This window comes from Notamacropus eugenii, chromosome 5 (assembly GCF_028372415.1).
Source record: "Notamacropus eugenii isolate mMacEug1 chromosome 5, mMacEug1.pri_v2, whole genome shotgun sequence".
Classification (NCBI taxonomy): domain Eukaryota; kingdom Metazoa; phylum Chordata; class Mammalia; order Diprotodontia; family Macropodidae; genus Notamacropus; species Notamacropus eugenii.
The window spans coordinates 259,725,145-259,750,115 of record NC_092876.1 but is presented as its reverse complement, the minus strand read 5'-3'; the positions used below and the strand labels follow the sequence as shown (position 1 = coordinate 259,750,115).

The following is a 24,971-nucleotide window of genomic DNA, read 5'->3' as shown; positions in this document are numbered from 1 at the left end:
CTTCAAAAGCAGCTTTCTTCATTAACCTCTGGAGCAGAAAGAAGTAGGCTGTTTCCTCCTCTCAGGTCAATGAGTTGTGATTTCCACCTAACCTATTGTTATAATTCTCTTACATTCTGGCTAGCAGGGAGACTGAGACACTGTGGGTTATAAAGGCAAAAGATAGCAAAGATGGCAGCTTACCCAGCATGTAGGAAGTTCTCCCTGGGCTACTTTTGTTATACTGAAACTGGGGAACTTACTGGAGCTATAAAGGGGGAGCCAAGTGAAGCTTCTCTTTAAGTAACTGCATCACAATTTATAAAATATGAAAGTGGTCTTTAACTAGGGCAATGCTTCTTTAACCTTTTTGTTTGTCACGGACCCCTTTGACAGGCTGCTGAAGTCTAAGAAATCCTCAGAATAATGTGTTTAAATGCATAAAATACAATACATAGTTTCACAAAGGAAACCAATTGTGTTGAAATAAAGATATATACATATATATAACATATGTATATAGTATATGTGTATGTATGTATTTTATACCAAGTTCATGGACCCAATGGTAAGAACCCCTGAGTATTTAAGAGGAAGGAAAGAGGATGAGATTTACATAGCGCGCGCTACATATCAGGTACTGGGCTAAGTGCTCTACGAATATTAACTCATTTTTCTCACAACCCTGGAGGTAGGTGCTATATTGATATCAATTTTATAGGAAACAGAGGCAAACAAGATTAAATGACTTGCTCAAAGTTACACAGCTAATAAGTGTCTGAACCTGAATTTGAGCTCACCTCATCTTCCTGAGTTCAAATCTGGCATCAGATGATTACTAGCTGTGTGACCCTGGGCAAGTCGCTTTACCACGTTTGTCTCAGTTTTCTCATCTGTAAAATGAGTTGGAGAAAGAAGGGGCAAACCATCCTATATCTTTGCCAATAAAACCCCAAATGGGGTTAAAAGAGTTGGACATGACTGAAAACAACTGAACAACAAAACATCCTGGTTTTAGATCCATACTCTACTTCGTTACCTAGAGAGAGTGATTACGATTGATGCAAGTAAGAATGACCACAATTTCATTGCCTCTGGGTCAATTAGGATGAATTGTATGGAAGGAGCTAGTCTTAGTAAACCTTCAGCAAGCAGGTCGACACTTCTGCATCTATGTGCATGACTCAGTATTTTCTCTCTTGCACTTGTTGAGTATACTCCATTCACTGGCACTGCCCTTCTGGAAAGGCAGCTGAGGATGAGAGGGCAGTTGTGAGTGATCTCTGCCCCACCATTCTCCTGCCATCTTGTGTATCCCCTCTGTGTTAGCTACGAGTTCCAGAGTTTAGTCAACTAAGTGCCTGGAAAGAATGACAGATTTAACAAATCTAGCTAAGAGTCCACGCTTTTCTTTAGGTCAGGGGTTCTTAACTCGTGTGTGTGGTGTGTGTGGTGTGGTGTGGTGTGTGTGTGTGTGTATGTGTGTAATGGCAATCTTGTGTAGCTATTCTCAGAATCTTTGTTACCTACATTTATAATCAGAGGTGATGCTAAGCTTTTGTTAGAGAACAGTGAAAATAAAGCTATCTGTGGATGTTTTTTTCCCATCCAAGTTCATAGGCACCCCTCCCCTGAAATTTATCCATGGAGTCTTTGGAATTCTTTGGACCCCAAGTTAAAAACCTCTTCCCTGAGAGCATGTTTTAGGAAACCCCACATATTCAGAATTCCACCAGTAATAATAATCTTGTTCCTTCTCCTGAAGCAACCTAGCTTAATGTCACTTTGAAATTCTAGAAATGGTGACACAGTTGCATGCAGAGCACTGGGTTCCCTGTAGCTTCACACTGCATAACGATAAAAGGAGACACGCCAGGAGCCAGCAGTCTCATCTGCTTCTGCACTTTTGGCATCCTATCCTCCCTGTCATGCTGACACTTGCTGCCCTTCCATCTCAGTGTAGCTCCTCACCATGCTTTCTCCCCTTGTCTTTCTCCTTTCTACCTTCCCATCATTACCCAGAGCTTAGGATGCAAGTAATCAATATTATGGAAACTCCTTGACAACGGGGATTATTCCATTGTTTGTCTTTGCATTCCCAGAACCTGGCACAATATCTGGTATACAGCAGGCACTAATAAATGAGTTGACTGGCTAATTAGGAGACCCCACCCCATAAGAAGTAACTCTGGTTCTTCTTGCTGAGAAGTCCAGATCTCTTTCAGAGGTACTCTCTTATCTGGATGACAGTAATATTGGAGGAAATAATGACCAATAACGGGTTTTTAGGACTACCGAAAGACAAGTAACAGGGAAGGAGGAATAAACCATAGGCATAACTAAATCGTGGAGATCAAACAACCTGCCATGAGAATCCTTCTCCTTAGTTGGTAAATACCTGGATGGGAAGTGAATTAGTATTCTTCCCCATTGGAATGTAGAAGTTCATATTGTCTTTCAACTTTGTTACCAACCTTTGTTTCTCCTCTTTTTAAAGAAATGCACAGTTCAGTTCAACAAGGTGTTTCTTAAGTATCTGGTATGGGCAAGTCACTGGGCCAGATCCTGAGAATCTAAGAAACACAAGCAAAAACTAGCCCTTGTTATCCAGCTAAAATGGTCCAAGCTAGAGCTCCCCAGATATGTCTGAAAACTCAGCATCGTGCCAAGAATACTGGATTTGTAGTCATAAAACCCATGGTTGAAACCTAACTTTGACCCTTACTATGTGTATAACTTGGGGCAAATAGTTTCATCCCTCTCTACTCCTCATCTGTAGAGTCAAGGTAGTGGAACAGGTGACCTCAGGTCCTTTCCATCTCCAAATATATGATTCATTGATCTTTTAACATATTGTCTACATAAGAAACAAGGTGAAAAAAATGTTTAGATCGAACTGCTTTTACTACTGAAGAGGCAACAGAAACAAGTCAGCACCTGGTCTCCTTACTTCTTTCTTAAGGCATTGTGATTGTCATTGATCTATGACTCAATAAATGTTTGCTTCATGAATGAAAAACAGACACCCACTAAGACAGAGCATCTAGATCAGTCACAATGTAAACACTTTGGCAGGAAATTTCTTTCCTCCACAGGGCAACACATAGAAGGTAGATCTTATTCAAAGCAAGAATATTGGGATGATGGCACAACATGGTTTTTTGTCACCATTTCATGCCACATTGCTATTTGTGGAGCCATTTGAGAATGGGATGGAGTAGAGAGGAAAGTGGAAATTTTTAGTTAGTGGTCTATGTAATAAGTGTCAATAGAACAGGGGTTGGGTTTTGAGAGGCCATCAGTAAGTAGAACCAAGTCAAAAGTTCTGCTAATTTAGCCAGAATATTTACAGATTATCACTTGAGACATCAAATGTTTGGGGAAACATGTCATTTCCATGGAAAGCCTTCTTAAACTGAATTGGTTCAGTTTTCAGGAATTGTTTTCTTGAATTAGGGTTTAGCCTCCAGGGGTCAGTGCAAAAGGCAAAAGGCTGCATGGAAGGATAGGGCCACTGTTACCTATCTCTTCCTTCTTTCTGTACCTTGTTTTAATTCCCATCTCCTCCTATTGCCATATGTTTGTGCTTGATAGAGGGGTTATTTTGTAGGTAATAGGTGAAGGGACCTTGCTGAAATTTGTGCTTGGTGGTTCAAAATTTCTAACTGGATCTACCTATGCCTACCTTGGACCAGATCTTGTTAGATTATCTTTATACCTGGATAAAAATGTTGTGAACAAGTTTTTTTGCATCAAAATTTTACTGATGCATTAGCTCTTATCTATGCAAATGTATTACCACTAGAAACTGAGATAATAAAAACCCATGCAAATAATCAGCCAGTATTGTTCCATTACAATCATTCTAGTACTGAAATTATTATGTACATTTCAGATGCTAGTGCTTTTTCCAATTTAAATTGAAACAATTCTTGAATAATACCAATAAGGGCTTCTCAGGGAGAGTAGAAACACGAGAATTAGATTTCTTTCACTTTATTTTAATTTTATGACTAATAATAACATTTATAGTCATGCAAGCAGGGACAAGGGTAATCAAATCTCACATTTTATGGCTGGAGCTGATAGCTGGAGGGATAAGGAAGAATTCCTTCCACCCCTTATCCCTGCCCTAGTTTAATTAGCAATGCTCAGGATGCATTAGCTACCTTGTCCTTCTGAAAAATCAGAAGTTTCTAGTTATCCCAACAAAATGCCAAATGTGATGGGTTTGGTTCTTTGAAATGTTCTTTTCTGAAATCAGAGCTTTGGTCAATTTAACATAGATTAAAGTAGCAAGAAATATTTAACTGGGTCATCATGTTCTACTGAACTTCGATATGAAACATGTCCTTACATTCCTCCAAATTCATTGTACAACCTGATAACTTTTAACCAACATTATTTTTTTCAGCCTTTATGTGACTTTCTATTATGAGAGAGAGAGAGAGAGAGAGAGAGAGAGAGAGAGAGAGAGAGCCTAGAGACATCTCATGTTCCCATTTCTGCCATGAAGAAACTATGACAACAGGAGAGGAGAGTATGGCATTTGTCAAATGGCATAAATTCAGACTGCATTCTAGGCAGAACTGGTTCTATGGAAATGCTTTTCTGTTTTTTAAACAATTTAAATGAATATTCAAACTAGAAATAATTTTTTTCTGCCACATTATAGGTTTGTACTTGATAAGATAAGGAAATAAAATCTTTGGAAGTACATAGTTCTTCAGAACCAACTCTAATCAATACTTGGAATAGTCTCATCTTTGCTTGAAAATTTCATGACTAATTTATAACCCTGTCTTGATGTAAAAATATAATAGGAAGCAAGATAACTTGTCTTTTTTTCTATTTCTATTTAATCAAATTTTACACATAATAATGTGATTTCCTGTGAGCATCTCTTTCATATAGTTCCTTACAGACAGCTAGTCTAGATTCAAGGTACTACATAGGTTTACATCTACTCAAAGCCATAAGTCACAGGATGTCAATAATGTGGTTCTTCTTAGTAGTCATTCAGCAGACATGTTTAACTCAAAACAGAGATGTTTAATCAAAAAACATAATAAGAAAAGTGGCAACAGACATCCTTTCCCTTTACCTGGGGCACACTATCCCATAAACCATTAGTGGGAAGAGTGGACACACCTAAGGAACACACATGAGGAAGAAATGTGACCAGGGTACATGTGAGAAGGATTAACTCCTAAGTCCAATGCTACAGGCTCACATTTCTTCTGAGGATGTCATCATATTTCTCTCACTGGTTTCATACAACATTTAGTCTTTGCCAAGTATTCAGGCATGCACTCTCTGCCAAGCATATATAAGTGCACTGGACAATCTCTACTGGTCATTACCCTCTGCTGGCCTCGCAGGGCCACTGCCTGACAATGCTCCAACGTTCTCCTGGTCAATACTGCTCACTGCCAATCATGGTTTTATTGAGAGTTAGATTGTAGGACTTCTGGCCTCAGGTAAAATCTTTATGTACAGTACCAGTGGAATCTGCCATCTCTCTTTTAACTTAAAACCAGAAGATTTATGCTACAGCTCACGTAGAAGGGCAAAGTCCCCACACTGAATGCCCCTTGTTAATTTTCCTCTAATAAGGAGACACTGTCATAAGGAGAGGCTTATTTAGGAGAGTTTATTTAGAATCTAGCTGATAAGGAGTTAGAAAGTCCTTGCATTTCTAGTTCAGTGTACTATTTTCTAAACCATCTAATCAATATCAGTTGATTTGTTGTCCTTTCATCAAAGTAACAAGGGCTCTTTGAGTCTGAGCCCTGATACCCAAAGTTTAATAAATTTAGATAACAGACTGAGTTCTTCAGACCTCAGAAGTTATGTAGTCTCCTTGTTGTTCAGTCCTTTTAAGTCACCTCTGACTCTTTCTGACCCCACCCGCTCTTTTATAGGGGAAACTGAAATCCAGTGAGGCTGATTTGCTCAAGGTCATACAGGTAGCAAGTAATAAAGGAAGAATTCGAATTCCTTAACAACAAATCCAATAGTCTTTGCCAAATTCTTTTTGTCTTCCATGCAAAGGAATGAGAGAGCAAAGTTACAGGAGCAAAAGTGAAGCCCAGCAGGCAAGGTCGCCATCTTCTTCTGCCTAGTCACATTCCTAACTTAATTATGTGTATGCCACAAAACTTTCCAGTATTAGAACCGCACCTTACAAATTTACCACCCTTCAATCTTTTCAAGCCCCAAGTAATCTCTGGCAGGAATAGGAGGGACCAAGTTAACTACTCACAGTCAGGTGAATGTGTGTGTGTGTGTGTGTGTGTGCGCGTGCGAGTCTTCTAGTGGACCTATAACTAAGGAATTAAAATGTGGTTCAACAATGAAATTTTCCTGCACTGTCCTTAAATGTGAGGCATGTGCATCTTCTCTAAATATTGCTGAAAACTAGACAATTTGGTTTTTCCGTTCATGGGAGATAAAGTTGGAACACTAGCCTAACTGGAACTAAAAATAATAATAATAAAAAACCACAATAAGAACATACCTTTTGCCTCTACTAGGAGACTTGCTCCTTCCTGCTCTCTTTTCCATTTGAGTGATGAGGGAAAATACAGCATGTCTAAGCCAAGTGATAGGCACAGTAAAGAACAGAGCTGATACCCAGGAGAGCCTGGGGAAGGCATAAGAGAAAAGACCTGCAGGGAGAGAGTGATGACAACCAAGAGAGGAAAAAATCTCAGGGTTTCTGTTTTTATTTTTCCATCTTTCAGGAAATAAAAATATTGGGAGACTTGTTCCATCCTGGCCTAAAAAAAACCTAAGGGCTGGGACAACATGCTATAGTGATACGAAAAAGCAGGAGGAAGGAGAAAGACAGAAAAAGAGATATGCTGCTTCCATATACATACTCTCACTCCACTCTGGATAACTAGAAATAGCAGGTCAAGATAGGACTTGGAGTGAAAGGACTCCACTAGAGAATCCTCATACGAGAGAATGTGAACAATTCTGAGGTTTATTGCAATCTTTGTGGAGAGTTTTCCAATGTATTCTTTTGCCTCTATATTCTTTCACTTGATGATGCTGTCAGCTTCCATAGATTTAATTACCATCTTTGTGTGATGACTGCCAGATCTATATGTTCACCCCCTCTCTGGCTCCAGACCTCCATTTCATACATCGCTGACTGTTGGATGTTCAGTACTAGATATCCCATAGACTGTTCAAAAACTTTCTGTGCAGAACAGAATTTATTATCTTTACCCCCAAAACCAAAGTTCTTTTCAATTTCCTTATTTTTATTGAGGGTACCATCAACTTTCCCATCATAATTTCACAACTTTGGTGTCATCTTTAACTCCTCAATGGTCACTTAGCCCACATAGTTAATAGGTTACTAAATCTTAACATTTCTACCTCTTGGACACAATTTTGTACCTTCATTCATACACCTAGCTCCATGGTCCAGCCTCTCATCACCTCTCCTCTAGACTAGTGCCATAGACTGCCAATTGTTCTTCCTGCCTCAAGTCTTTCCTCACTTGGATCCATCTTGTTCACAGTCATCTATGGGATTTCCATAAAATTCAGGTCTGATTATAACACTATCCTCCTCAAACCTCCAGTAGCTGCCTCTAATCTCTAAGATCAAGATTAAACTCCTTTGTTTGGTATTTCAAGTTTTTCATGAGACGTTTCAGCTTTATGACTTATTACTAGCTTTCTTGCCATTTCTCACACATGATACTACAGCATTCATCCGTATATCTTGCTTTCTTTAGCCCTCTTGTCTCAAGTGCTCAATTGCTTATTATATTTTCTTTAGTTATGAAAAATATAAAAATGTTTGTTGAAATGGAGTTATTGTAAAATGTTAACTATTTTAGTGTATTTCTATAAAAATCACAAAACATCAAATATTTATTAGATTACATATACTTATCCTCTTTGCATTATAGCTTTTTAAACAAAATACTCTTGTTTCTAAAACTTTTCTGTTAAAGTGGTAATATTTAAGATTTCAACCAATGTTTAATTGCTTAGTTGGCCCAATCTCAATATCCCTCCAAAAATAGGCATTTTTCATTTCTTTTCTTTTTTATTATTTTCATTTCTTTTTTATACTCATTTTTTTCTATTTTTTGTTGGATATTACCCTATAATCCACAATTCAGAGTGCTACCAAGTCCATTTGCCTGGGCTCAATTGATTAACAGCTGTTGTGAAGAGATTTTCTCCTTCCATGTGGTGAACCAGGAGGGATGCTGGACCTCATAAAAGCATTCAGCTATGGCCATACTATGACATTCTCTCTCATGATATGCTTCTTATTCAGTTCTGATGTAGGGAAAGAATAAGAAATGGAAAACACCCTGAAAAACCATGGTATGGAGAAAAGAGTTAAAGCTGAAAATAGCCTTAAAAATTGGCTTTTGAGCTATACATCTTTGTGCTAAAAAAAAAGAATCTGAATTTTTTGGCAAATACCAAAAGCAAGGGGGGGAAGCACTAATTATATCTGTTTGAAAAATATGAAGACTGAAATCATATTGTAAGACTCGAAATGTTATTTTAAAAAGTCCTATGTCTGCAGGTGTGTGAAAGCACTGAATGGTTTCCCCCACATTGAGTGGAATTGGTAAATGATGTCTTGTAAGAGAAGATCCAAGTGGGAATCATTGCTGGTTCATTACCTCAGCCATGGGGCAGACATGGCCCCACCGCTAAAGCTTCTCTTCCACAGCTTGCGCACAGTTTGACCATGTAGCCACTGACTGTGCAGCAAGAAGCTGACAGCCAACTTCAGCTTGTTCCTTAGGAGGTTCCATGGGTATGAGCCCTTCCAGGTTGGCCCTGGCACGACACTAACTTTGGGTTCTTAACCTATTTTGTGTCATGAGGCCCTTTAGCAATCTATGAGCACCTTCTCAGAATAATGTTTTGAAATATATGGAATGAATTATGTAAATAGATTACAAAAGATAATAATTATCAAAATGTTTTTAAAATATTCCAATTTTCAAGAAAAAATGTAAGTTCATTGACCCTAGGTTAACAGTCTCCTTAATCTATTGAGTATTATACCAACAAGCTAGCTTGCTGTGTACTGCTCCAGTTTGCTATAGGCACCTATAATATCACAGAGTCACAAGTAGATCAAAAAGCAAACAAAGAGACCAGTGAAGAAACATCTGTGTCCATCCTAAAGGGAGAGAATAAGGCAGGAGAACATTGAAGCTTATTTGTTTCTTTCTCTGTAACTTTCATTTCAAATAGCAATTTTCAGTGGTAGAGAAAATATTGTATTCTTTCAGCCTGTACCCACAGCAAAGACCAGGACAGGGGGGAAGCTGGCCAGAGTGTGACGGAGAGGGGCAGCATATATGTTTGTGTCTATGTATATTTATATTTAACTTTTTTTTTACTTGAACTTCATTCATTTGCCAGATGTTCCAGAAGTTTCTAGGGTTCTTCCCTGTAAAACGGAAGTTTGGATGCATGCCTAATGGGAATGACTTGGAACTTTACATTGTACTGCTGCTCTCCATTAGCAAAGTGCTTTTTTCATTACATTATTAGTATTGCCTATTTTCTAGGGAATTGGTATTTTATACTCTAATGGATCCAATATTCTATTGATATGAATACATCCTTTACCATACGTAGACATACACACATGCATGCATGCACATACATACACACACGCACACACACACATTGAAAAGCTTCTCCAAACTAAATATATTTGTATTAAATCCAACGAAGGCACATATTCAGGTTTGAGTGTTGGAAAATTACCCACTACCACGTGTACACAAAAGTCCCTGTACAAGAAAGCACTGAATATATTTACCAAGTGTAATTAACAGCTTAGTGCTTTATAAAATGAGCACAAAATATTACAGATGGTGCTTAGACATTAAAATGTGTAGATGTCACATACATCCTCTTAAGCACAAGTCATGCTCGGTTCGCCCAAATCACTGATGGAGGGAGGCATCTTCCCTCCTTTGATGAACGTGCTCATCTCTCATTAATGCTAATGGAAATTACACATACACACTGTAGAAAAATTATAACCATATGTGTAGAAATCATTTATTTTAGAAGTACAGTAATTTATTCCATTTTCTAATCACTGCTGGACAGTTTGTCAACTGTGAGATAGGACAGGGATCTTTTGTTGAGATGGAGAAAAGATACAGTTCTCTAATGTGTTGGACTTGGTCTTCAGGAATGTGGTATTTCAGATTTATTGCACCAAACTCTTATTCTATGAGGTATTTAGCAATGTCAGTAAAGTTGAAACCTGTTTTTATAGAATCAACACTCGAGAGAAAAAAAGATTTCAAGTCTCTACAAAAGTAAGAGTGACCAAACAAAACTTATCATTGTTTCTACTACATCCATTTCAGAGTTACTGGTGTGTTTTTTTAATGAAAAATAGTAGCATATACTTCAGATAGGTCATCTATGATCAGACCATTTTTTCTTTCTCATAAGTTTATAGTTTACACAGCAATTTATATACGTGCCAAACTATAAACATTAAAATATACTGAATATTAACCTTCATCATATGCCATACAAATGCCAATATGAGTGCTATTTAAATAAATCTTGATGATTCATCTTTGTTTTTAGTAAAAAAAAATGCAGGGATTCTAGCAATCCTTAAAGCTCTAACTTGATGCATAAGCTCGAAAGAATACATTTGTTGAAATTTTCATTTGGTTTGAGAAACATTTATTTACAACAATTGGGTAACCTCCTCCTCCTTTTGCCTTTCAAGCTCCCATATCAAGGCATCTCAAGCAATTTAATCTTAGGGACATTATGTTGGGCTCTTGAGAGGCAGAAAAATGGGCTCTTTTCATGGGTTATTTTATGATCAATGTACAGTCTCTTTAAGCCAAATTAAAGCTGTCTGACAACTCATAGATACATCACTGGCTGTTAAACATGTAGGAGATTGCAAAAAAAGCATGGAAAGTACTGGATAATTTCACATCTTCATCACCAAACACAGTTGCAAGGATCAACATTATTTCAATTCCTTTCCCCCTCCCCAGCCCCCGCAAATATACCTTTTTCTTAAGAATGGCTTATTTTATTCTTGCCCTTTTTAAGTCTTTCCTATAGTTTTTCTTCTTAGTAAATGTTGCTTGATCCTATCCTACCTTAAAAACATATTTATTGGGGGTTGCTTTGTTATCTGTGTTCACAGAGAATCCTAATAAATTAGAAGAAAGTGCCAGAGGACTCTACATTCCTTGTCCAGAACATTACAATGGCTTTTGCCTGCATGGGAAGTGTGAACATTCAATTAATATGCTGGAGCCATCTTGCAGGTAACACTTTTCTCCTGCACTTTTAAAAATTAATAAACCAAGGATAAAAAGAGGGTTAAATTCAAGTACCTTGGACGCAGGGACAGCACTCTACTTTTGCAAAGTACTCTGGCAAGTATCATGTTCTCCCTCAAATTAGAATACTCCTAAACACAGGTAACTTACCCTAGCAGAGATAACTTGCAGAGGTATAACCACATAAATCCCATTAATAAAAACAGAAATCATATTGTTCATCCTTTACTCCATAGTGTGTATTTGTTCCTGGGACCTCGGTGCACATGACTTTGTAAGAAGTTATATTTGTTTATTCTTTTTTTCATCTTTTTAAGAGTATTTCTTATCTTTGTGGAATTAAACCAATCTACACAGAACCTAGCAGGAACTAAACCCACTCATTTTTCAAGTATTGAGATTCTTATCATAACAAAATTAGCCATATGCCCATTATCTTCAGTCTAGCAGGCTATTGGTTTAGGGCTACTTAGCGATATCTGAGGTCAGGTACCTCTGTCTGCATCATAAGCATTGTAGAGATGGCAAAAACCAAAAGCAAAATCCAACATTATCTTGATTTAAATTGTGATGCAGATGGCATTTAATGAAATAGACTCCTGTGAAACTCTCAATTGTCGTTCTCAGTTTTGTTTGGGTTCCCTCACCCTCCCGCCTTGTCAAGAATTGTCTTCCCTTAGTGCCTCCCTTCAACGAATTCACTAACCCCTGCCTTTTAGTGAAGTCAGGCAAAAGGAACCTAACTGAGAGGTTATCCAGGCTGTTGTGCCACTCTTTAGGAGAGCTACCATTATTGAACTATGCCTATTGCAGGAAGGGGAAAGGTCTTAGTCTATGTTTATAAAGAACTCAAAGAGTAAAGAACTAAAAGAGAGGCACAAAAATCAATGACAAGTTCACCCCGGTGAATTATGCTTTGATGTATATAGGTTTCTTATACTGTTGCCAGACAGCTCAGTTCTAATGTATGGGTTGTCATCCTTGTGCCGCCGCTCCCAAGAGTGGGGTTATATTAGGTGATCAGCACTCATTCTCCTAATTTGTTCTTCAGAGTTCTATGGCCTCTATGGTCGTTGCCTTTTCAAAACATGATGTACACAGTTCTCCCACAGCTTCAGTTATTTTGAATAAGCAGGCCACTTTGTGACCAGTAAAGTACACAAGTTACCTTTAATGTTCTACTCAGTATATTTTCAGCATTTATTCTGGGCATGGAACTGGGAATTTATGATCCAAAGAACAAAGGAAAGTATCCCATTTGTTATATCCTAGTGTCATTAGAAACAAACCTTTTCCCAAGCAATCATGTTGACATAGGTTGATTAAAATTCTGGTTAAACAAAACTCATGGCTTACTTACAGAAATATGGAAAGAGCAACTATCCCCAGGCACCCATTGGCTTTCAATATTGTCTTCAAGGACAAATTTTTTGTCTGGCTTCCTCTCCAAGGAAATCAATCCTTAGAATATAAAAAATTGACCTTCTGCCTCGAGAAACAAATGCAAAAAAATTTTAAATCATCTGCACAATAAACAATTGAGCACCATGTTTACCAAGTACTCATGTAAAGTATCATCAGACTTTATGTAAATGCTGGTGGCACACATGTGCTGATAGTTTCTACAGCTGGGGAGGACAAGACCAGCAGATCACTTGAACTTTCTCAATTGTAGTGGCTTAATTAGGCATCTTTTGCCAGTATGGTGAGCAGCTGGGAACAGAGGACCACCAGACTACCTAAAGAGAGGTGAACTGGTCCAGGCTGGGGACATGGAATGGATCAGAGCTTCTAGATCAACATTGGGATAGGGCTCATGAGTGGTCACTGCATTTCAAACCTGAGTGAGATACAGATACGCAATTTCAAAAGAAAAAAAAAACCTGACTCAGCAGCCATAATTAACTGGGCAACATATATCATTCTAGGTGTGACGCGGGCTATACTGGACAACACTGTGAAAAAAAGGACTACAGTGTTTTATACGTTGTTCCTGGTCCTGTACGATTCCAGTATGTCTTAATAGCAGCTGTGATTGGAACCATCCAGATTGCCATCATTTGTGTTGTAGTACTCTGCATTACAAGGTCAGTGATGGTATTGACAACAGAAAAGGAATGGACTTTTTGGGTTCCCTCTACATTACTCATAAAGTTCTTGATTACTTGAGTCTTTTTTTGGAAGCTACAAATCATTCGCCAAGGGTTTCAACATTACTCCTTCAATGGCTCCCAGTTTATTTGCTATAAAATAAGAGTTTGGATACGACCTAATGGGAAAGACTTGGAACTTGAATTGCTCCTCATTAAGGCAGACACTTTTTATAAATGACCAGTTATTAGTTTTATTTCTATTCCAAGCAGTTAGGGGTTTCCTCTATAACACATTTTATAATCCAGTGCAACCAGAATTTTACCAATATAACTACATTCTCAACTAATAAAAATGTAACCCTTTCAAACTTCAACCTATGTAGTGTTTGTCCATATTTATCCCCAGTTCCTCCAAAGAGAATTTACCCAATGTACTTGAAAATTTTCTTTGTTCTTTTAACATCTTAGGAGTACCAGTGTCTCACTTATCTGTTATCTCTTATTCAGAGGCAGTTAGATGCCATTATGTTACCCAACAATAGTTTTACTGGTACTATTGTTTTCTTTGGCTACTTCACAGAATCACAGAATTTCAGAGTTGGAAGGAACCTCAGCAACTGTCTACATGAACCCATACCTAAACAAAAATCTCCTCTATGACTTAATCAAAAAGTGATTGTCCATCCTTTACTGGAAGATCTCAAGTGAAAGGGAACCTCTCCTGAGGTGGCCCATTCTCCTTTTGGTTAATTCTAATTGTTAGGCAGTTTTTTATTATGTCAAATCTAAAATTGCTTTTTTATTTGGCACATTCCTCCTAGATCTGCCTTCTGAAACCAAATGAAGTGGGTGTATATCACCTTCCATATGAAAGACCTCCAAGTACATAAGGACAACCATCATGTTACTCCTAAGTTTTTTCCTTTTCCTGGCTAGATATGCCTTATTCCATCAACTAATCCATTTATGAATTGATCTTCAAGCCTTTTATAATCTTATTATACCTTCCTCTGGACATTTTCCTAAAAGGTAGCACCCTCAACTGGAAACAGTAGTCCAAACATGGTCCAAACAGGGCAGACTACATTGTAAATGTCATCTCCCTCAATAAAATCTCTGATATTCTGCCTGTCTTAATACAATATGACTGCATTAAATTACTTAGCTGTCATATCATGGTACTGATTCACATTGAGACTGCAATCCTCTCAAATGCCTGGATTTCATTTTCAGATAAACCATTGTTTAGTTATATCTCCCCCTGTTGTGAACTTGTGATGTTGATTTTTGTAAATATCTAAATAATACACATTACTTTTTATCTTATTAAATTTGGTTCAATATCCAATCATTCAACAAGTATTTATTAAGTGCTTCCTGTGTTCTAAGTACTGTTATTATCCTGTCAAAATCTTTTCTGCAACATGACTCCATCATCTAGGATGTTAACTATCTAACTGGATAAAGCATGCCATCTTTAACCAAGTCACTGATAAAAATCTTAAACAGCACAGAGCCAAGCTCAGTTCCCTAGAAATACTTATTAATGATTTGGTAGGGTCATTCAACCAATTTCAAATCCTCCTAACCAGACTATCTTCTAGTTCACATATCTCTATCTTTTCTAGAATAATACCATGAAACAGGGTTCAAATACCATGCTAAAATCTAGAAAAACTATATAACATCCTCTAATCCACCAACTTCATAATCTTGTTTTTAAGCGGCAGGAAGAAAATGAGCCTAAAAATTTATTTTAAATACAAAAGATGAATTTTAATTGCAGATAAATAAAGGAAATGAAATAGTAATCACAAAAGAAACTAAATAAGTAATTGAATACTTTTGAAATACAAAGCATTTTTTTTATATGTCTCCAAGACATATTTCTACAAGAACTGCCCTCTAAAGAATTATTATAGTTTTGGTGTTGGTGTTCTTGTGAGAACTAGAGTGGGACTTCAGGTCCTTCCTACCTGGAACACTGAATTAAGTGTTTGCAGACTAGAGTTCTTGTCCTGTCTCTTTTCTTAGCTAGCTTTGTGATCTTAGTTATCATGACATGTCTCTCAAACTCAGTTTTCTAATTTGTAAAACACGAGGGGCTGGACTAAGTGGTTACAAAACTTCTTTTGGTTCTAATAGCCTATCTGTTTTCCCCATAGAAAAGTTTCAAGTAAGTTTTTGCCAAGTTGCTTTTTTTTTTTCCAAATTCACAAAGTAAAATTCATTTAGAAAGTCATTGAGTTTGTAAGGTTCTAAAGATAAATCAGAAGGTTTTCACCCAAAAAATCTTTTCAAACAACAAGGAAATAAAAGAAAGCATCATATCTCTGGAAAATAAGAGCCATAATATATCTCAGTATCTGTGTTGTACTATCTGATTTGAGGACAAGTGTGACATTTGCTCTTGAAAAAGACAAAAAATGGTTCATAAATCCTCCCCTGGCCTGAAGGCTTAAAGCAAAAATCGTCAGCTAGAGCTTTCAGCTGCTCTCTAGCCAAGTTGAGTTCATCAACTGTACTCTCACTATTAGATGCCAAATAAGTCAATGGGTTATATTAAAGTGGATTTCAGAGAACACAGAGATAACTCAGGAAGCCAAAAATACCGAGTATTAAAAGAAATAAAAGGAAGATGGTAAAGAAGCTGGTAGAAAAGCTATAAAACCTGACTTTCTTCAAGCGATTCTAATTTTTCATCTAAAAGCACTAACACGGTTTATTCAAAATTAATAATTCAAAAGAATTAATGTTATGTTGCTTGATAGATATAGTCCTACAAGATGATATCCATTTTGTTTAATTTTTATATTAACCCCCTAAAATGTATTTGAGAAAACATTTCTAAACCTAGTACCAATACTATAATCACTTTTACATGAATTCATATTCCAGATGACCTAAAATCCGCCCAGTGGGATTCCAAAAATGTATGACTACACATCCTTCATTTTGCATTCTAACTATGAATCACTTTCTTTTCTTTTTTTGTTTGAAGGGGAGAGAGCAATTAAGACTTAAATCAGTATTAGCATAAATGATCTTTGGACATACCCACAACTTTTAAACCTAGTAACTTCTTATGATATAAATTACTGCACAGTGTAATGGAAAGAACACTGAACCAGGAGTCAAGGGATCTGGCTCCTTTTAACTCTAGTGCTACCAATTCTTGTGACCTTGAGCAAGTTGCTTGATTTCTTGGGGATGAAATTTCCTTGTCTTTAAAATAAAAGTATTGTACTAACCGATATTTAGGGCCCCTTTCAGCACTAAAATTCTCTGATTCTGTAAAAATAATTCTTTTGAAATAACCTAGAAGAGTTCCTTTTTGTTTATTCCTGAAATCAGACAAATGTGAAAATCAAAAATGTAAAGTCTTTCTAAAATGCAGTGACAGAGAGATTATAATTAAAAACGACTAATGTTAACCAGATTGATTATATGTCATTAACTTTGAAACAAAGAGGTTGAACTATGTGATTTGTAAGATGAGGGAACATAGTAGGTGAGCATATAAAGACAAAAAGGAAAGCATCCTTGCCTCACCTCAATGTACTTCCATTCTAAGGGGGCTGCTCAATATTTCCATATATACAAAATAATCCAATATTTTGGGAGTGAGAAAGTGTTCAACACTAAGGGATTAGGAAAGGTTTCATAAGGGAGGTGGCAGCTAAGCTGTATCTTGAACCAAATGTCCCAACCAATCCATATCTTTCCTCCTGAATTATTTCAGTTTTTTAAGAGATAATCCAGATTACATTTATGTTCATACACACAGAGGAAAATTGGGTAATTGGGGCAATTGTAGGCCACCTACAGTTGGTTCTCAAAAGTTTTTATGTGCCATCAACTTACTCTGTAGGCAGCCCAAAGTCCCATTGGACTTTAGAACCAAGCATTTAGAGCTGAACTTCAGAATCTCTTCCTTGAGACAAAAGTGTGAGTCATTCACCTATTCCCCAGAGTCCGGCATAGCCAGAAGGAGAGGACTTTTAAGCAACATAATTTCTATACTTGTTTAACCCTCTCCTCTAGGGAAAATGTGGATCAGACAATTAATTTAAAACAATCAAGAATTTAAGAAATGATGCTATTCACCCCGTCAGGAGGGAGATAGAAAATAGGATAAGATTAAGCAGAGAAGCAAAATGGATTTTAGGCACTTTAATTGTTTTTCCCAGACTAGTTCTTTGTGGGGCTGTGTTTCCAAAGGGGCGGTGGTATGAATTCCCAGAAAATTGTAGACATCCATGGTCATTCAAAAATGCAACGAAAACCCAATATAGGTTTAGTATTATAATTGTTGTTATCATCTATGATTGTTGTATCCACTCTCATTTATTAGTTTGGGAATGGGAACTAATGTTCACTTTCAAACAACATGACAGTTGTTTTAATATACATGTTTAACAACATATAAAACAAGCTGAAGACTGTTGTCTGCTTTTGGTTAGGGAAGGGTAGAAGGGAATAAGCATTTATGTAGTTACTGCCCAAAAGTGCCAGGTGTTGTGCTAAGCATTTTACAAATATTATTTCAATTGATTCTTAAAACAATCCTGCCAGGTAGGTACTACTGTTATCCTCATTTTTAGGAAACTTTAGGAAACTGAGGCAAACTATAAGTGACTTGCCTAAGGTTGCACAGCCATATATGATCTGAACTCCAAGCCTAGTTCTCTAACCACTGCTCCAACCAGTTGGGAAATCAATAGGATAAATCAGAAAGATTTTTTGTCCATAAGGAACTGGGTTGTTGTTTTTATCTCTTCTGTACTCCTTTGAGATACATTCAAACTATTTAATACCCCTCAAATCTAAAATTCTCCCCGAACTAATTTCTGTTACATTTCTAGTTGATATCGTATACCAAAAATGCATCACGGTGTAATCAAAATGATCCCTGCCTTTAACACCAGGATCTGTAGAAGAGTTCAAATCCTACATTTTTTGTTCATTAGTTAGGTGACCTAGAGCAAGTCATTTTACTTTTCTGAGCCTCTGTTTCCTCATTGGGGAAATGACAAGAATTAGACTAGACTAATTCACTCGTTTCCCCCTTTTTCAAGAATAAATACCCCTTTTTAATATCCAAAAATTTTGCAAAACCCCACAAGATGTGTTTTAATATGTTTTGATTGAGAAAATGCATAACAAAAAGCTACTATAAATTCAGTAATGAATACTTTAAAGTGAAATTGTATTTTATTAGTTAAAACAGCATGCACATATAAATATTACATATGTATTTGTACATATGTAATATGAAAAAGTAGCAACACATGTGCAAGACATTTTTTTCATATCCAAGAAGGTATAGTTAATTATTTCTCATGCCAAGTTATGATGGCTATTTTTTTAAACTAAATAAAGATCATGATGCTAATGCTTGCTACAAATAAGGATTCCTGAACTGTTGAAATAACTCCCCAGGCCTCCAGGGTTGTTTAGCCCTCAGTTTGGGAGTCCACTGAACTAAATTGTCTCTAAGGCCATTCCAGCTTGATATTTTTTTACTTAAACACATCATTTTTAAAAATAATTTAGCAAAGAGATCATTAAACTTTAGGGCTTCTCTTTTTTCCCACCCCCCCAAACCCACCCCAACGCATAAGGAAAGAGAAGGTTAACTCTGAGAGATTAGGAAAAGCCACCCCAACGCATAAGGAAAGAGAAGGTTAACTCTGAGAGATTAGGAAAAGCCAGAAGTGGAATTGGTAGCTGGGTCCCATAAATACTTTGTTCCTGAGACATGTATATCCATTGGCTTATTGGGGTACCTTATTACAGAACTGCTTTATGGGTACATGTTGTTTGGGTGTCAGTGATCCACTATCTGGAGATTTTTGTTACCCCCCTAAGACTTTAAGTCTCTTGTTTTGAAATCAGTTGTCTCCTTATTCACATGTGTACATATATACACTCACATATATTACACATTACTACATATACATACACTCACACACCATCTTGAGGATCTATGAAAATCTTGAATGTAGACCCTGAGTGTCAAGTAATTTAAATAATAATTTTACCCCCAAATATTTTCTTATAAAAACTATTACTGTTACTTCTTCTGGGATCCAGAACAACCATATTAACATTTACATTTTATTTTCCCCTCCAATACTTAAGTTTAGCTTTCCACTGTTAATAATATCCTAATATTTTTAAATGTTATCCCCAATTATTATCAGCAATACTATGGGAAGAGATTTGTTTACAAAATTAAAATGTATTTGTTTGTGTGTTGTTTTTTATTGGGGCACATCTGGAGTACCCCAGATATTTAAGAGTAAGAGGTGACTTGTTTTCTTGAAAAAAACTGGACATTTATGATTTGTCCACTACAACGGTTTATTTTTAACTTGGAAGTAAAAGTAGATCACTTCAATTCTTAGTTATATGTGTTATTAGTATCTAGATAAATCAATGTTTTGCTTTGCTTTATTTTGCGGGGGGAGTTGTGTTCAAGACATATCCCTAAAAGAATTGCCTTTTGCCCAAATCAAAACAATTCTTAGCCCTTCTCCCATATATTTCAGCTGTATGAACAATTACTGGCAAATTCTGATAACAAGAAGGACTTTTGTGCTACAAAGCACTTTGTATGTCATTGTAGATGGAAGGTGGTAATGGTGCTTGTCATCTTGTATAGATTTGTCTATGAAGAATAACCTAATAAAACAAATGCTTTTCTTTCTCCAGGACTTTTTTATGTTTACTGTTTTTCAGGAAAGCACTTGATTACTGCTTTGTTTAGTCCAAGTTTTAGCAACTAAACTTTGAAGATCATAAAATCATAATTTTTTAAAGCCATAAGAGAGCTAAAGATAATCCAGTCTAGTTTTCTTGTTTCACAGATAAAGAAACTGTGACCTAGGGAGTTTGGATGACTTTCCAAGATCTAGTTACTGCCATCTTTCATTTCACTCATGTTAGGCACAACTTGAATAGGATCGGGATTGGATCGGTGATCTCATTGGTCAGAGGACCCTTAATGAGAAATCTCCTTCTTAAAACAAAATGTAAAGTTACTCTGCATAAATTCTTTGAGAGCTGCATAGACAAATCTTGCCCAGAATCACCTACCCTGTATGTGGCAAAACCCAAATCTCTATTTACTCCCAAATAATTTTATACTTAGTAAAACACCCACAAAATCACCAGGTAAAGAGCAATAATAATAATAAATAATTCAAGGAAACAATTAGATTTGTATACAAGTATATGTAGACAAACACCAAATCCCCCTGGAACACAGTTAGCACATATACATGCTTATTCCCTTTTTTCTACTCCCTTCAGTCATAACATTTCACTTAATAATTCATTAAAACTACTGGCTTTAATTGGTTCTACACGTATATACATATGTATACATATATCTATAGCTATCTGTCTGTCTGTCTATCTATATCTACATTTTATATACATGTATGTACTTTTCAAGCATTTTTCCTAGAGTGAACAAAGGAAGTAGAGTCAATCTCACATTTTCTTCTATCTTATATTATAGATCACGTTTGGTTCTAGCACATCAGGAAGATTACTAACCTGACCCCAGAGGGTTGAGCCACTTTGGAGAGGCAACTCTGTCACAATTTTGACCTAAAATAAGACTATTTCCTCACATCATAAGGTTTAAAGTTGTCAGAAACCTTCCAAGTGATTGCCCGATATCATACAGATCATAAATGGCAAAACTGGTATGGGAAGTTGGGTCCTATGACCCCTGATCCCAAAACACTGTCCACTATCCCAGACTTTGTCCCCTCTGGAGATCCAGACTCATATGACAATGATCTCAGGCAGAATTACCAGATGCAATTAGGTAGAGTCACAAAACTATTTTCAAAGTCAAATAAATCCGGTTTTCCCATTTTAGTCAATTTTACCTCTTTTTAAAACTTTTTAAAATTTTCCACTTCCTTTTTTTTTTCTCTTTGTCTTTCTTTCTTTATCTTCTTTATTGACAAGCAGAGAGAGCACTAGGCCTAGTGTCTGGAGAGCTGGATGTCAATCCTGACTCCAACATGAAAGCCCAATTTCCTCATCTATAAAATTTCAACCCTTATACAATGTACCTCACAGAGTTATTTTGAAGGAGGTTTTTTGAAAACCTTAATGTATCATATAAATTTCAGTTATTCTCGTCCTCTTATTAAAAATTGTCTTCTTTCCTTAAAGGCAACGAGGTGGCACAATCCATGGAGCCCTGACTCTAGAGTCAGGAAGATGTGAGTTTGAGTACAACGTAGTCACTTAAGTCACAACCTCTGTTTCTCTCAGTTTCCTCAATTTAAATGGAAATAATAATAGCACCTACCTCCCAGGACTCTTGTAAGGGTCAGATGAGATAATATTTGTAAAATACTTAGCACAGTACTTGGCACATAGTGAGTTCTAAATAATTGCTCCCTTTCCCTCTTATTTCTTTTCCTCTTCTGCCTCACTTTTCTTCTCCCCTGCCTCTTCTTCATACTTATTTTCCTGTTTTGTTTTATGGACCTAGAATCTTCAAGCTGGACAAGACATTAGTGGTTATCAACTCAAATCCTTTCATTTTACATATTAGGAAATTGAGGTCTAGCGATCTAGAAGCAGATTAGTAATAATTCACATCCACATTGTGATCTGCAAAATATTTCCCTCACCATTTACTCAGAAAGAGCTAGTACAAGTATTATCACCTCTGTTTTACAGATTAAAAAAAAAAAAAACAAATTCAGAGATATTAAATGACTTGTCCAAAGGTCTCAAAGCAAGATCCAAAGCCTGGGTTTGAATCGAGATTGTCCAGTGGTTTCTCCTCTATAAGTCGCTGGACAAAAAGGGCTGGCAAACATGGTACAGTAGAAAGGCTAACTTTCCACTTAATCATCTTGATATCCCAATAAATTGAAAATTTGATTTCTACCTAGAATAATACTAGTGGAAATAACACATTTATATAATACAACTGTATTTATATAATAAATACAGTTTACAAAGCACTTAAGAGGGATGAAATTATCCTTCTTCTGATTTTACAGATGAAAATGAAAATGAGACTCAGAGATGACTATGATATAATTTATCTATTATGACTGTTCCACTTCAACAATAATATTAAGATTAATAAGGAGTTTTTTTAGAACATAATTTTGCCTATATGCACAAAATTATTCTGTTTACACATTACTAATTCCCTCTGGCTGGACCTGGAGACAAAAACATAGTGGGTCTAAGGTTCTAAGTCTTTCCCACTGACTGTTTAGTCTTTTTATGAAAGTGTGGATATGTGTAATAATTGGCCCCAAATTGAATCCCAAGATCATTCTAAGAATTCACAGAGATTAGGTTGAACTAAAAAATATTCAGGAATCCTACTTTTCCTTGAGTCTTTGAAATTAATAATGTATATGTACATATATTTTTATTAGATCCATCAAAATGAGGCTTTAGTAGCATCATAGCAAAAATAGAATATTGACATTGTAAAATATTCAAATATGTGAAATCATCAGAGATCTTTAAGAAGATCTGCAAGAAGGCTCAGAACATATCAGTTATCGTGCTGAGTCCTTCTTTATGCCCAGTAAATAAGGAGTTCCAAGACCCTGTAGGGTATGAGGCAACCTTGATGCTTCCCAGCTTCTAACATTTCAAACTAGTTCCTAATCAGATATTGAAAGCAACTCATGCCTCCACATGCAAAAAGAAGAGAGGGGATGGTCCGAAGAATCCCAGCCTCCAAAAGGCTGCTCTCATCCAAAATAGCCAGAGCCTTTCTGTGTTTCTCTACCTTACTGTGTGTTTGTGTGTGGCCAGAGCTTCCAGTAAATGGATATCTGTGAACTTTCTCACTTTTCAGGAAATGTCCCAGGAGCAACAGGATCCACAGACAGAAGCAGAACACAGGGCACTACAGCTCAGACAACACAACAAGAGCGTCCACAAGGTTAATTTGAAGAGCGCATGTTTCCACAATGGCCAGACTACAGAGAGAGCTTGGACTACCCAATTCAGTATTATAGACAAAAGATTAAGACAAGAGATCTACACATGTTGCCTTGCATTTGTGGTAATTCGACACCAATGAAAACATGTATTACAGCTAGATTTGATTATGTATGGATATATTTGAAATAGTATACATTGTCTTGATGTTTTTTCTGTAATGTAAATAAACTATTTATATCACACAATATAGTTTTTTCTTTTTCATGTATTTGTTATATATAATAAATACTCAGTGATGAGAAAAAAATTGGCATTCTTAAATTTGCTGTATCTCATAACTGTGTAGAGGTGGGATAGTACAATTTGTACAATTACTAGTGTTTTATTGTACTGTAATTCTTGTGGCAGAATTTGAGTTTATATAGGACTCAGGGACTAGGTTTTGAATGATTCCAAGATCAAGGAAAACTCTGGTTATTGGAAAAGAGAAAAATAATTTACTTTATATCAAGTGCAGATAAAATATTTCAGATCTTTGAAGCATCTCTCTTTCATCATTTTCCTCCCTCTAGCCTTCTAGCTTCATGCTTAGAGCAGGGAACACTCTGGTATAGAAATTAAATCAAAGAAAAATTGGAAGTAGAAATGTTTGATAACTCATGAGGAGACTGGAGAGAAAACCTGGCTTTCATTTTGGGGGAGAGTTTAGTAACTCCCAACCAAGGAGAAACTGAAGAAAACTTATTTTAGATGACTTCAGCCAATTATATCTCAAGGGTATTTAAAGTAGCAAAAATAAAACATTTTAGTTGAGCCAAATTACCAACTAGAAAAAAAGGAAGTTAATAATGTTATCTAAGCTGAAACATGGATTGGTGGGAGGGGGTAGAAGGTAAACTCACAAATAAATATTTCATAAAAACTTTGCGAATAAGACTACACCATTATTTGTAAAGGAACTGAGATTGTGATTATACTTCATGAAAATAGGGAAATATTCTGAGCTTATTCAAGTGCTGGAGGAGATTTTAATGTTATAGCATCTGAAAGGTCTTAATGGGAAGGAGGATTGGGTTTGTATTTTTGGTATTGTTTTGAACTAATGAACAGACATTCCTGCTTTATTTTTTAATATCAGTAGGAGTTCTTAAAGAATAAAATGTAAATGAAAGATCAGATAGTTTACTTTATTGTTATTTAGCCCTGAGTTCAATAATTGAAGCTAATGAAAACTTCTAAATGAGATTTCTTTTGTTTGTCTCCTACAAATGACCTCTCCTTAGTCCAGAAAAAAAAAATCGTACTTGTGTGCTTAATAGCTACTTCCTCTAGTAACAGCCACAGAAAACAATACTAGTAATTCAACACCTTTTGAATACAAACAACTTCAGTGAAAAAATGTGTTGTGAAGAGTGATATTTAAGGTATTTGTTAAAATACAAATAAAATGACAATCAAAGTAGCATTACTTAGGACTCCCTGAAAGTCCTGAAATTCCAAGTCACTTTAAAAAATGTGACTATTGGCTCTGTCACTGCACTGTGTGTGTCCATGACTTGGTCCTTTGTTACTAAAGTGAGCAAAAGTTATCTTCTATTTCTCT

The 24,971-nt window shown here is 36.3% G+C and overlaps 1 protein-coding gene across 1 annotated transcript in view; it reads left to right on the top strand.

Annotated features, from left to right (window-relative positions):
- The window catches only part of TMEFF2 (transmembrane protein with EGF like and two follistatin like domains 2), a 298,310-nt gene extending 274,635 nt beyond the window's left edge, over positions 1-23,675 (top strand). Inside the window, exons 8-10 of the mRNA XM_072612710.1 lie at positions 11,183-11,306; positions 13,250-13,408; positions 23,280-23,675. Coding sequence (XP_072468811.1) covers positions 11,183-11,306; positions 13,250-13,408; positions 23,280-23,376 — 380 coding nt within the window. The 3' untranslated portion in view covers positions 23,377-23,675. The remainder of the gene's footprint in view (positions 1-11,182; positions 11,307-13,249; positions 13,409-23,279) is intronic.
- Positions 23,676-24,971: the final 1,296 nt, after the last annotated feature.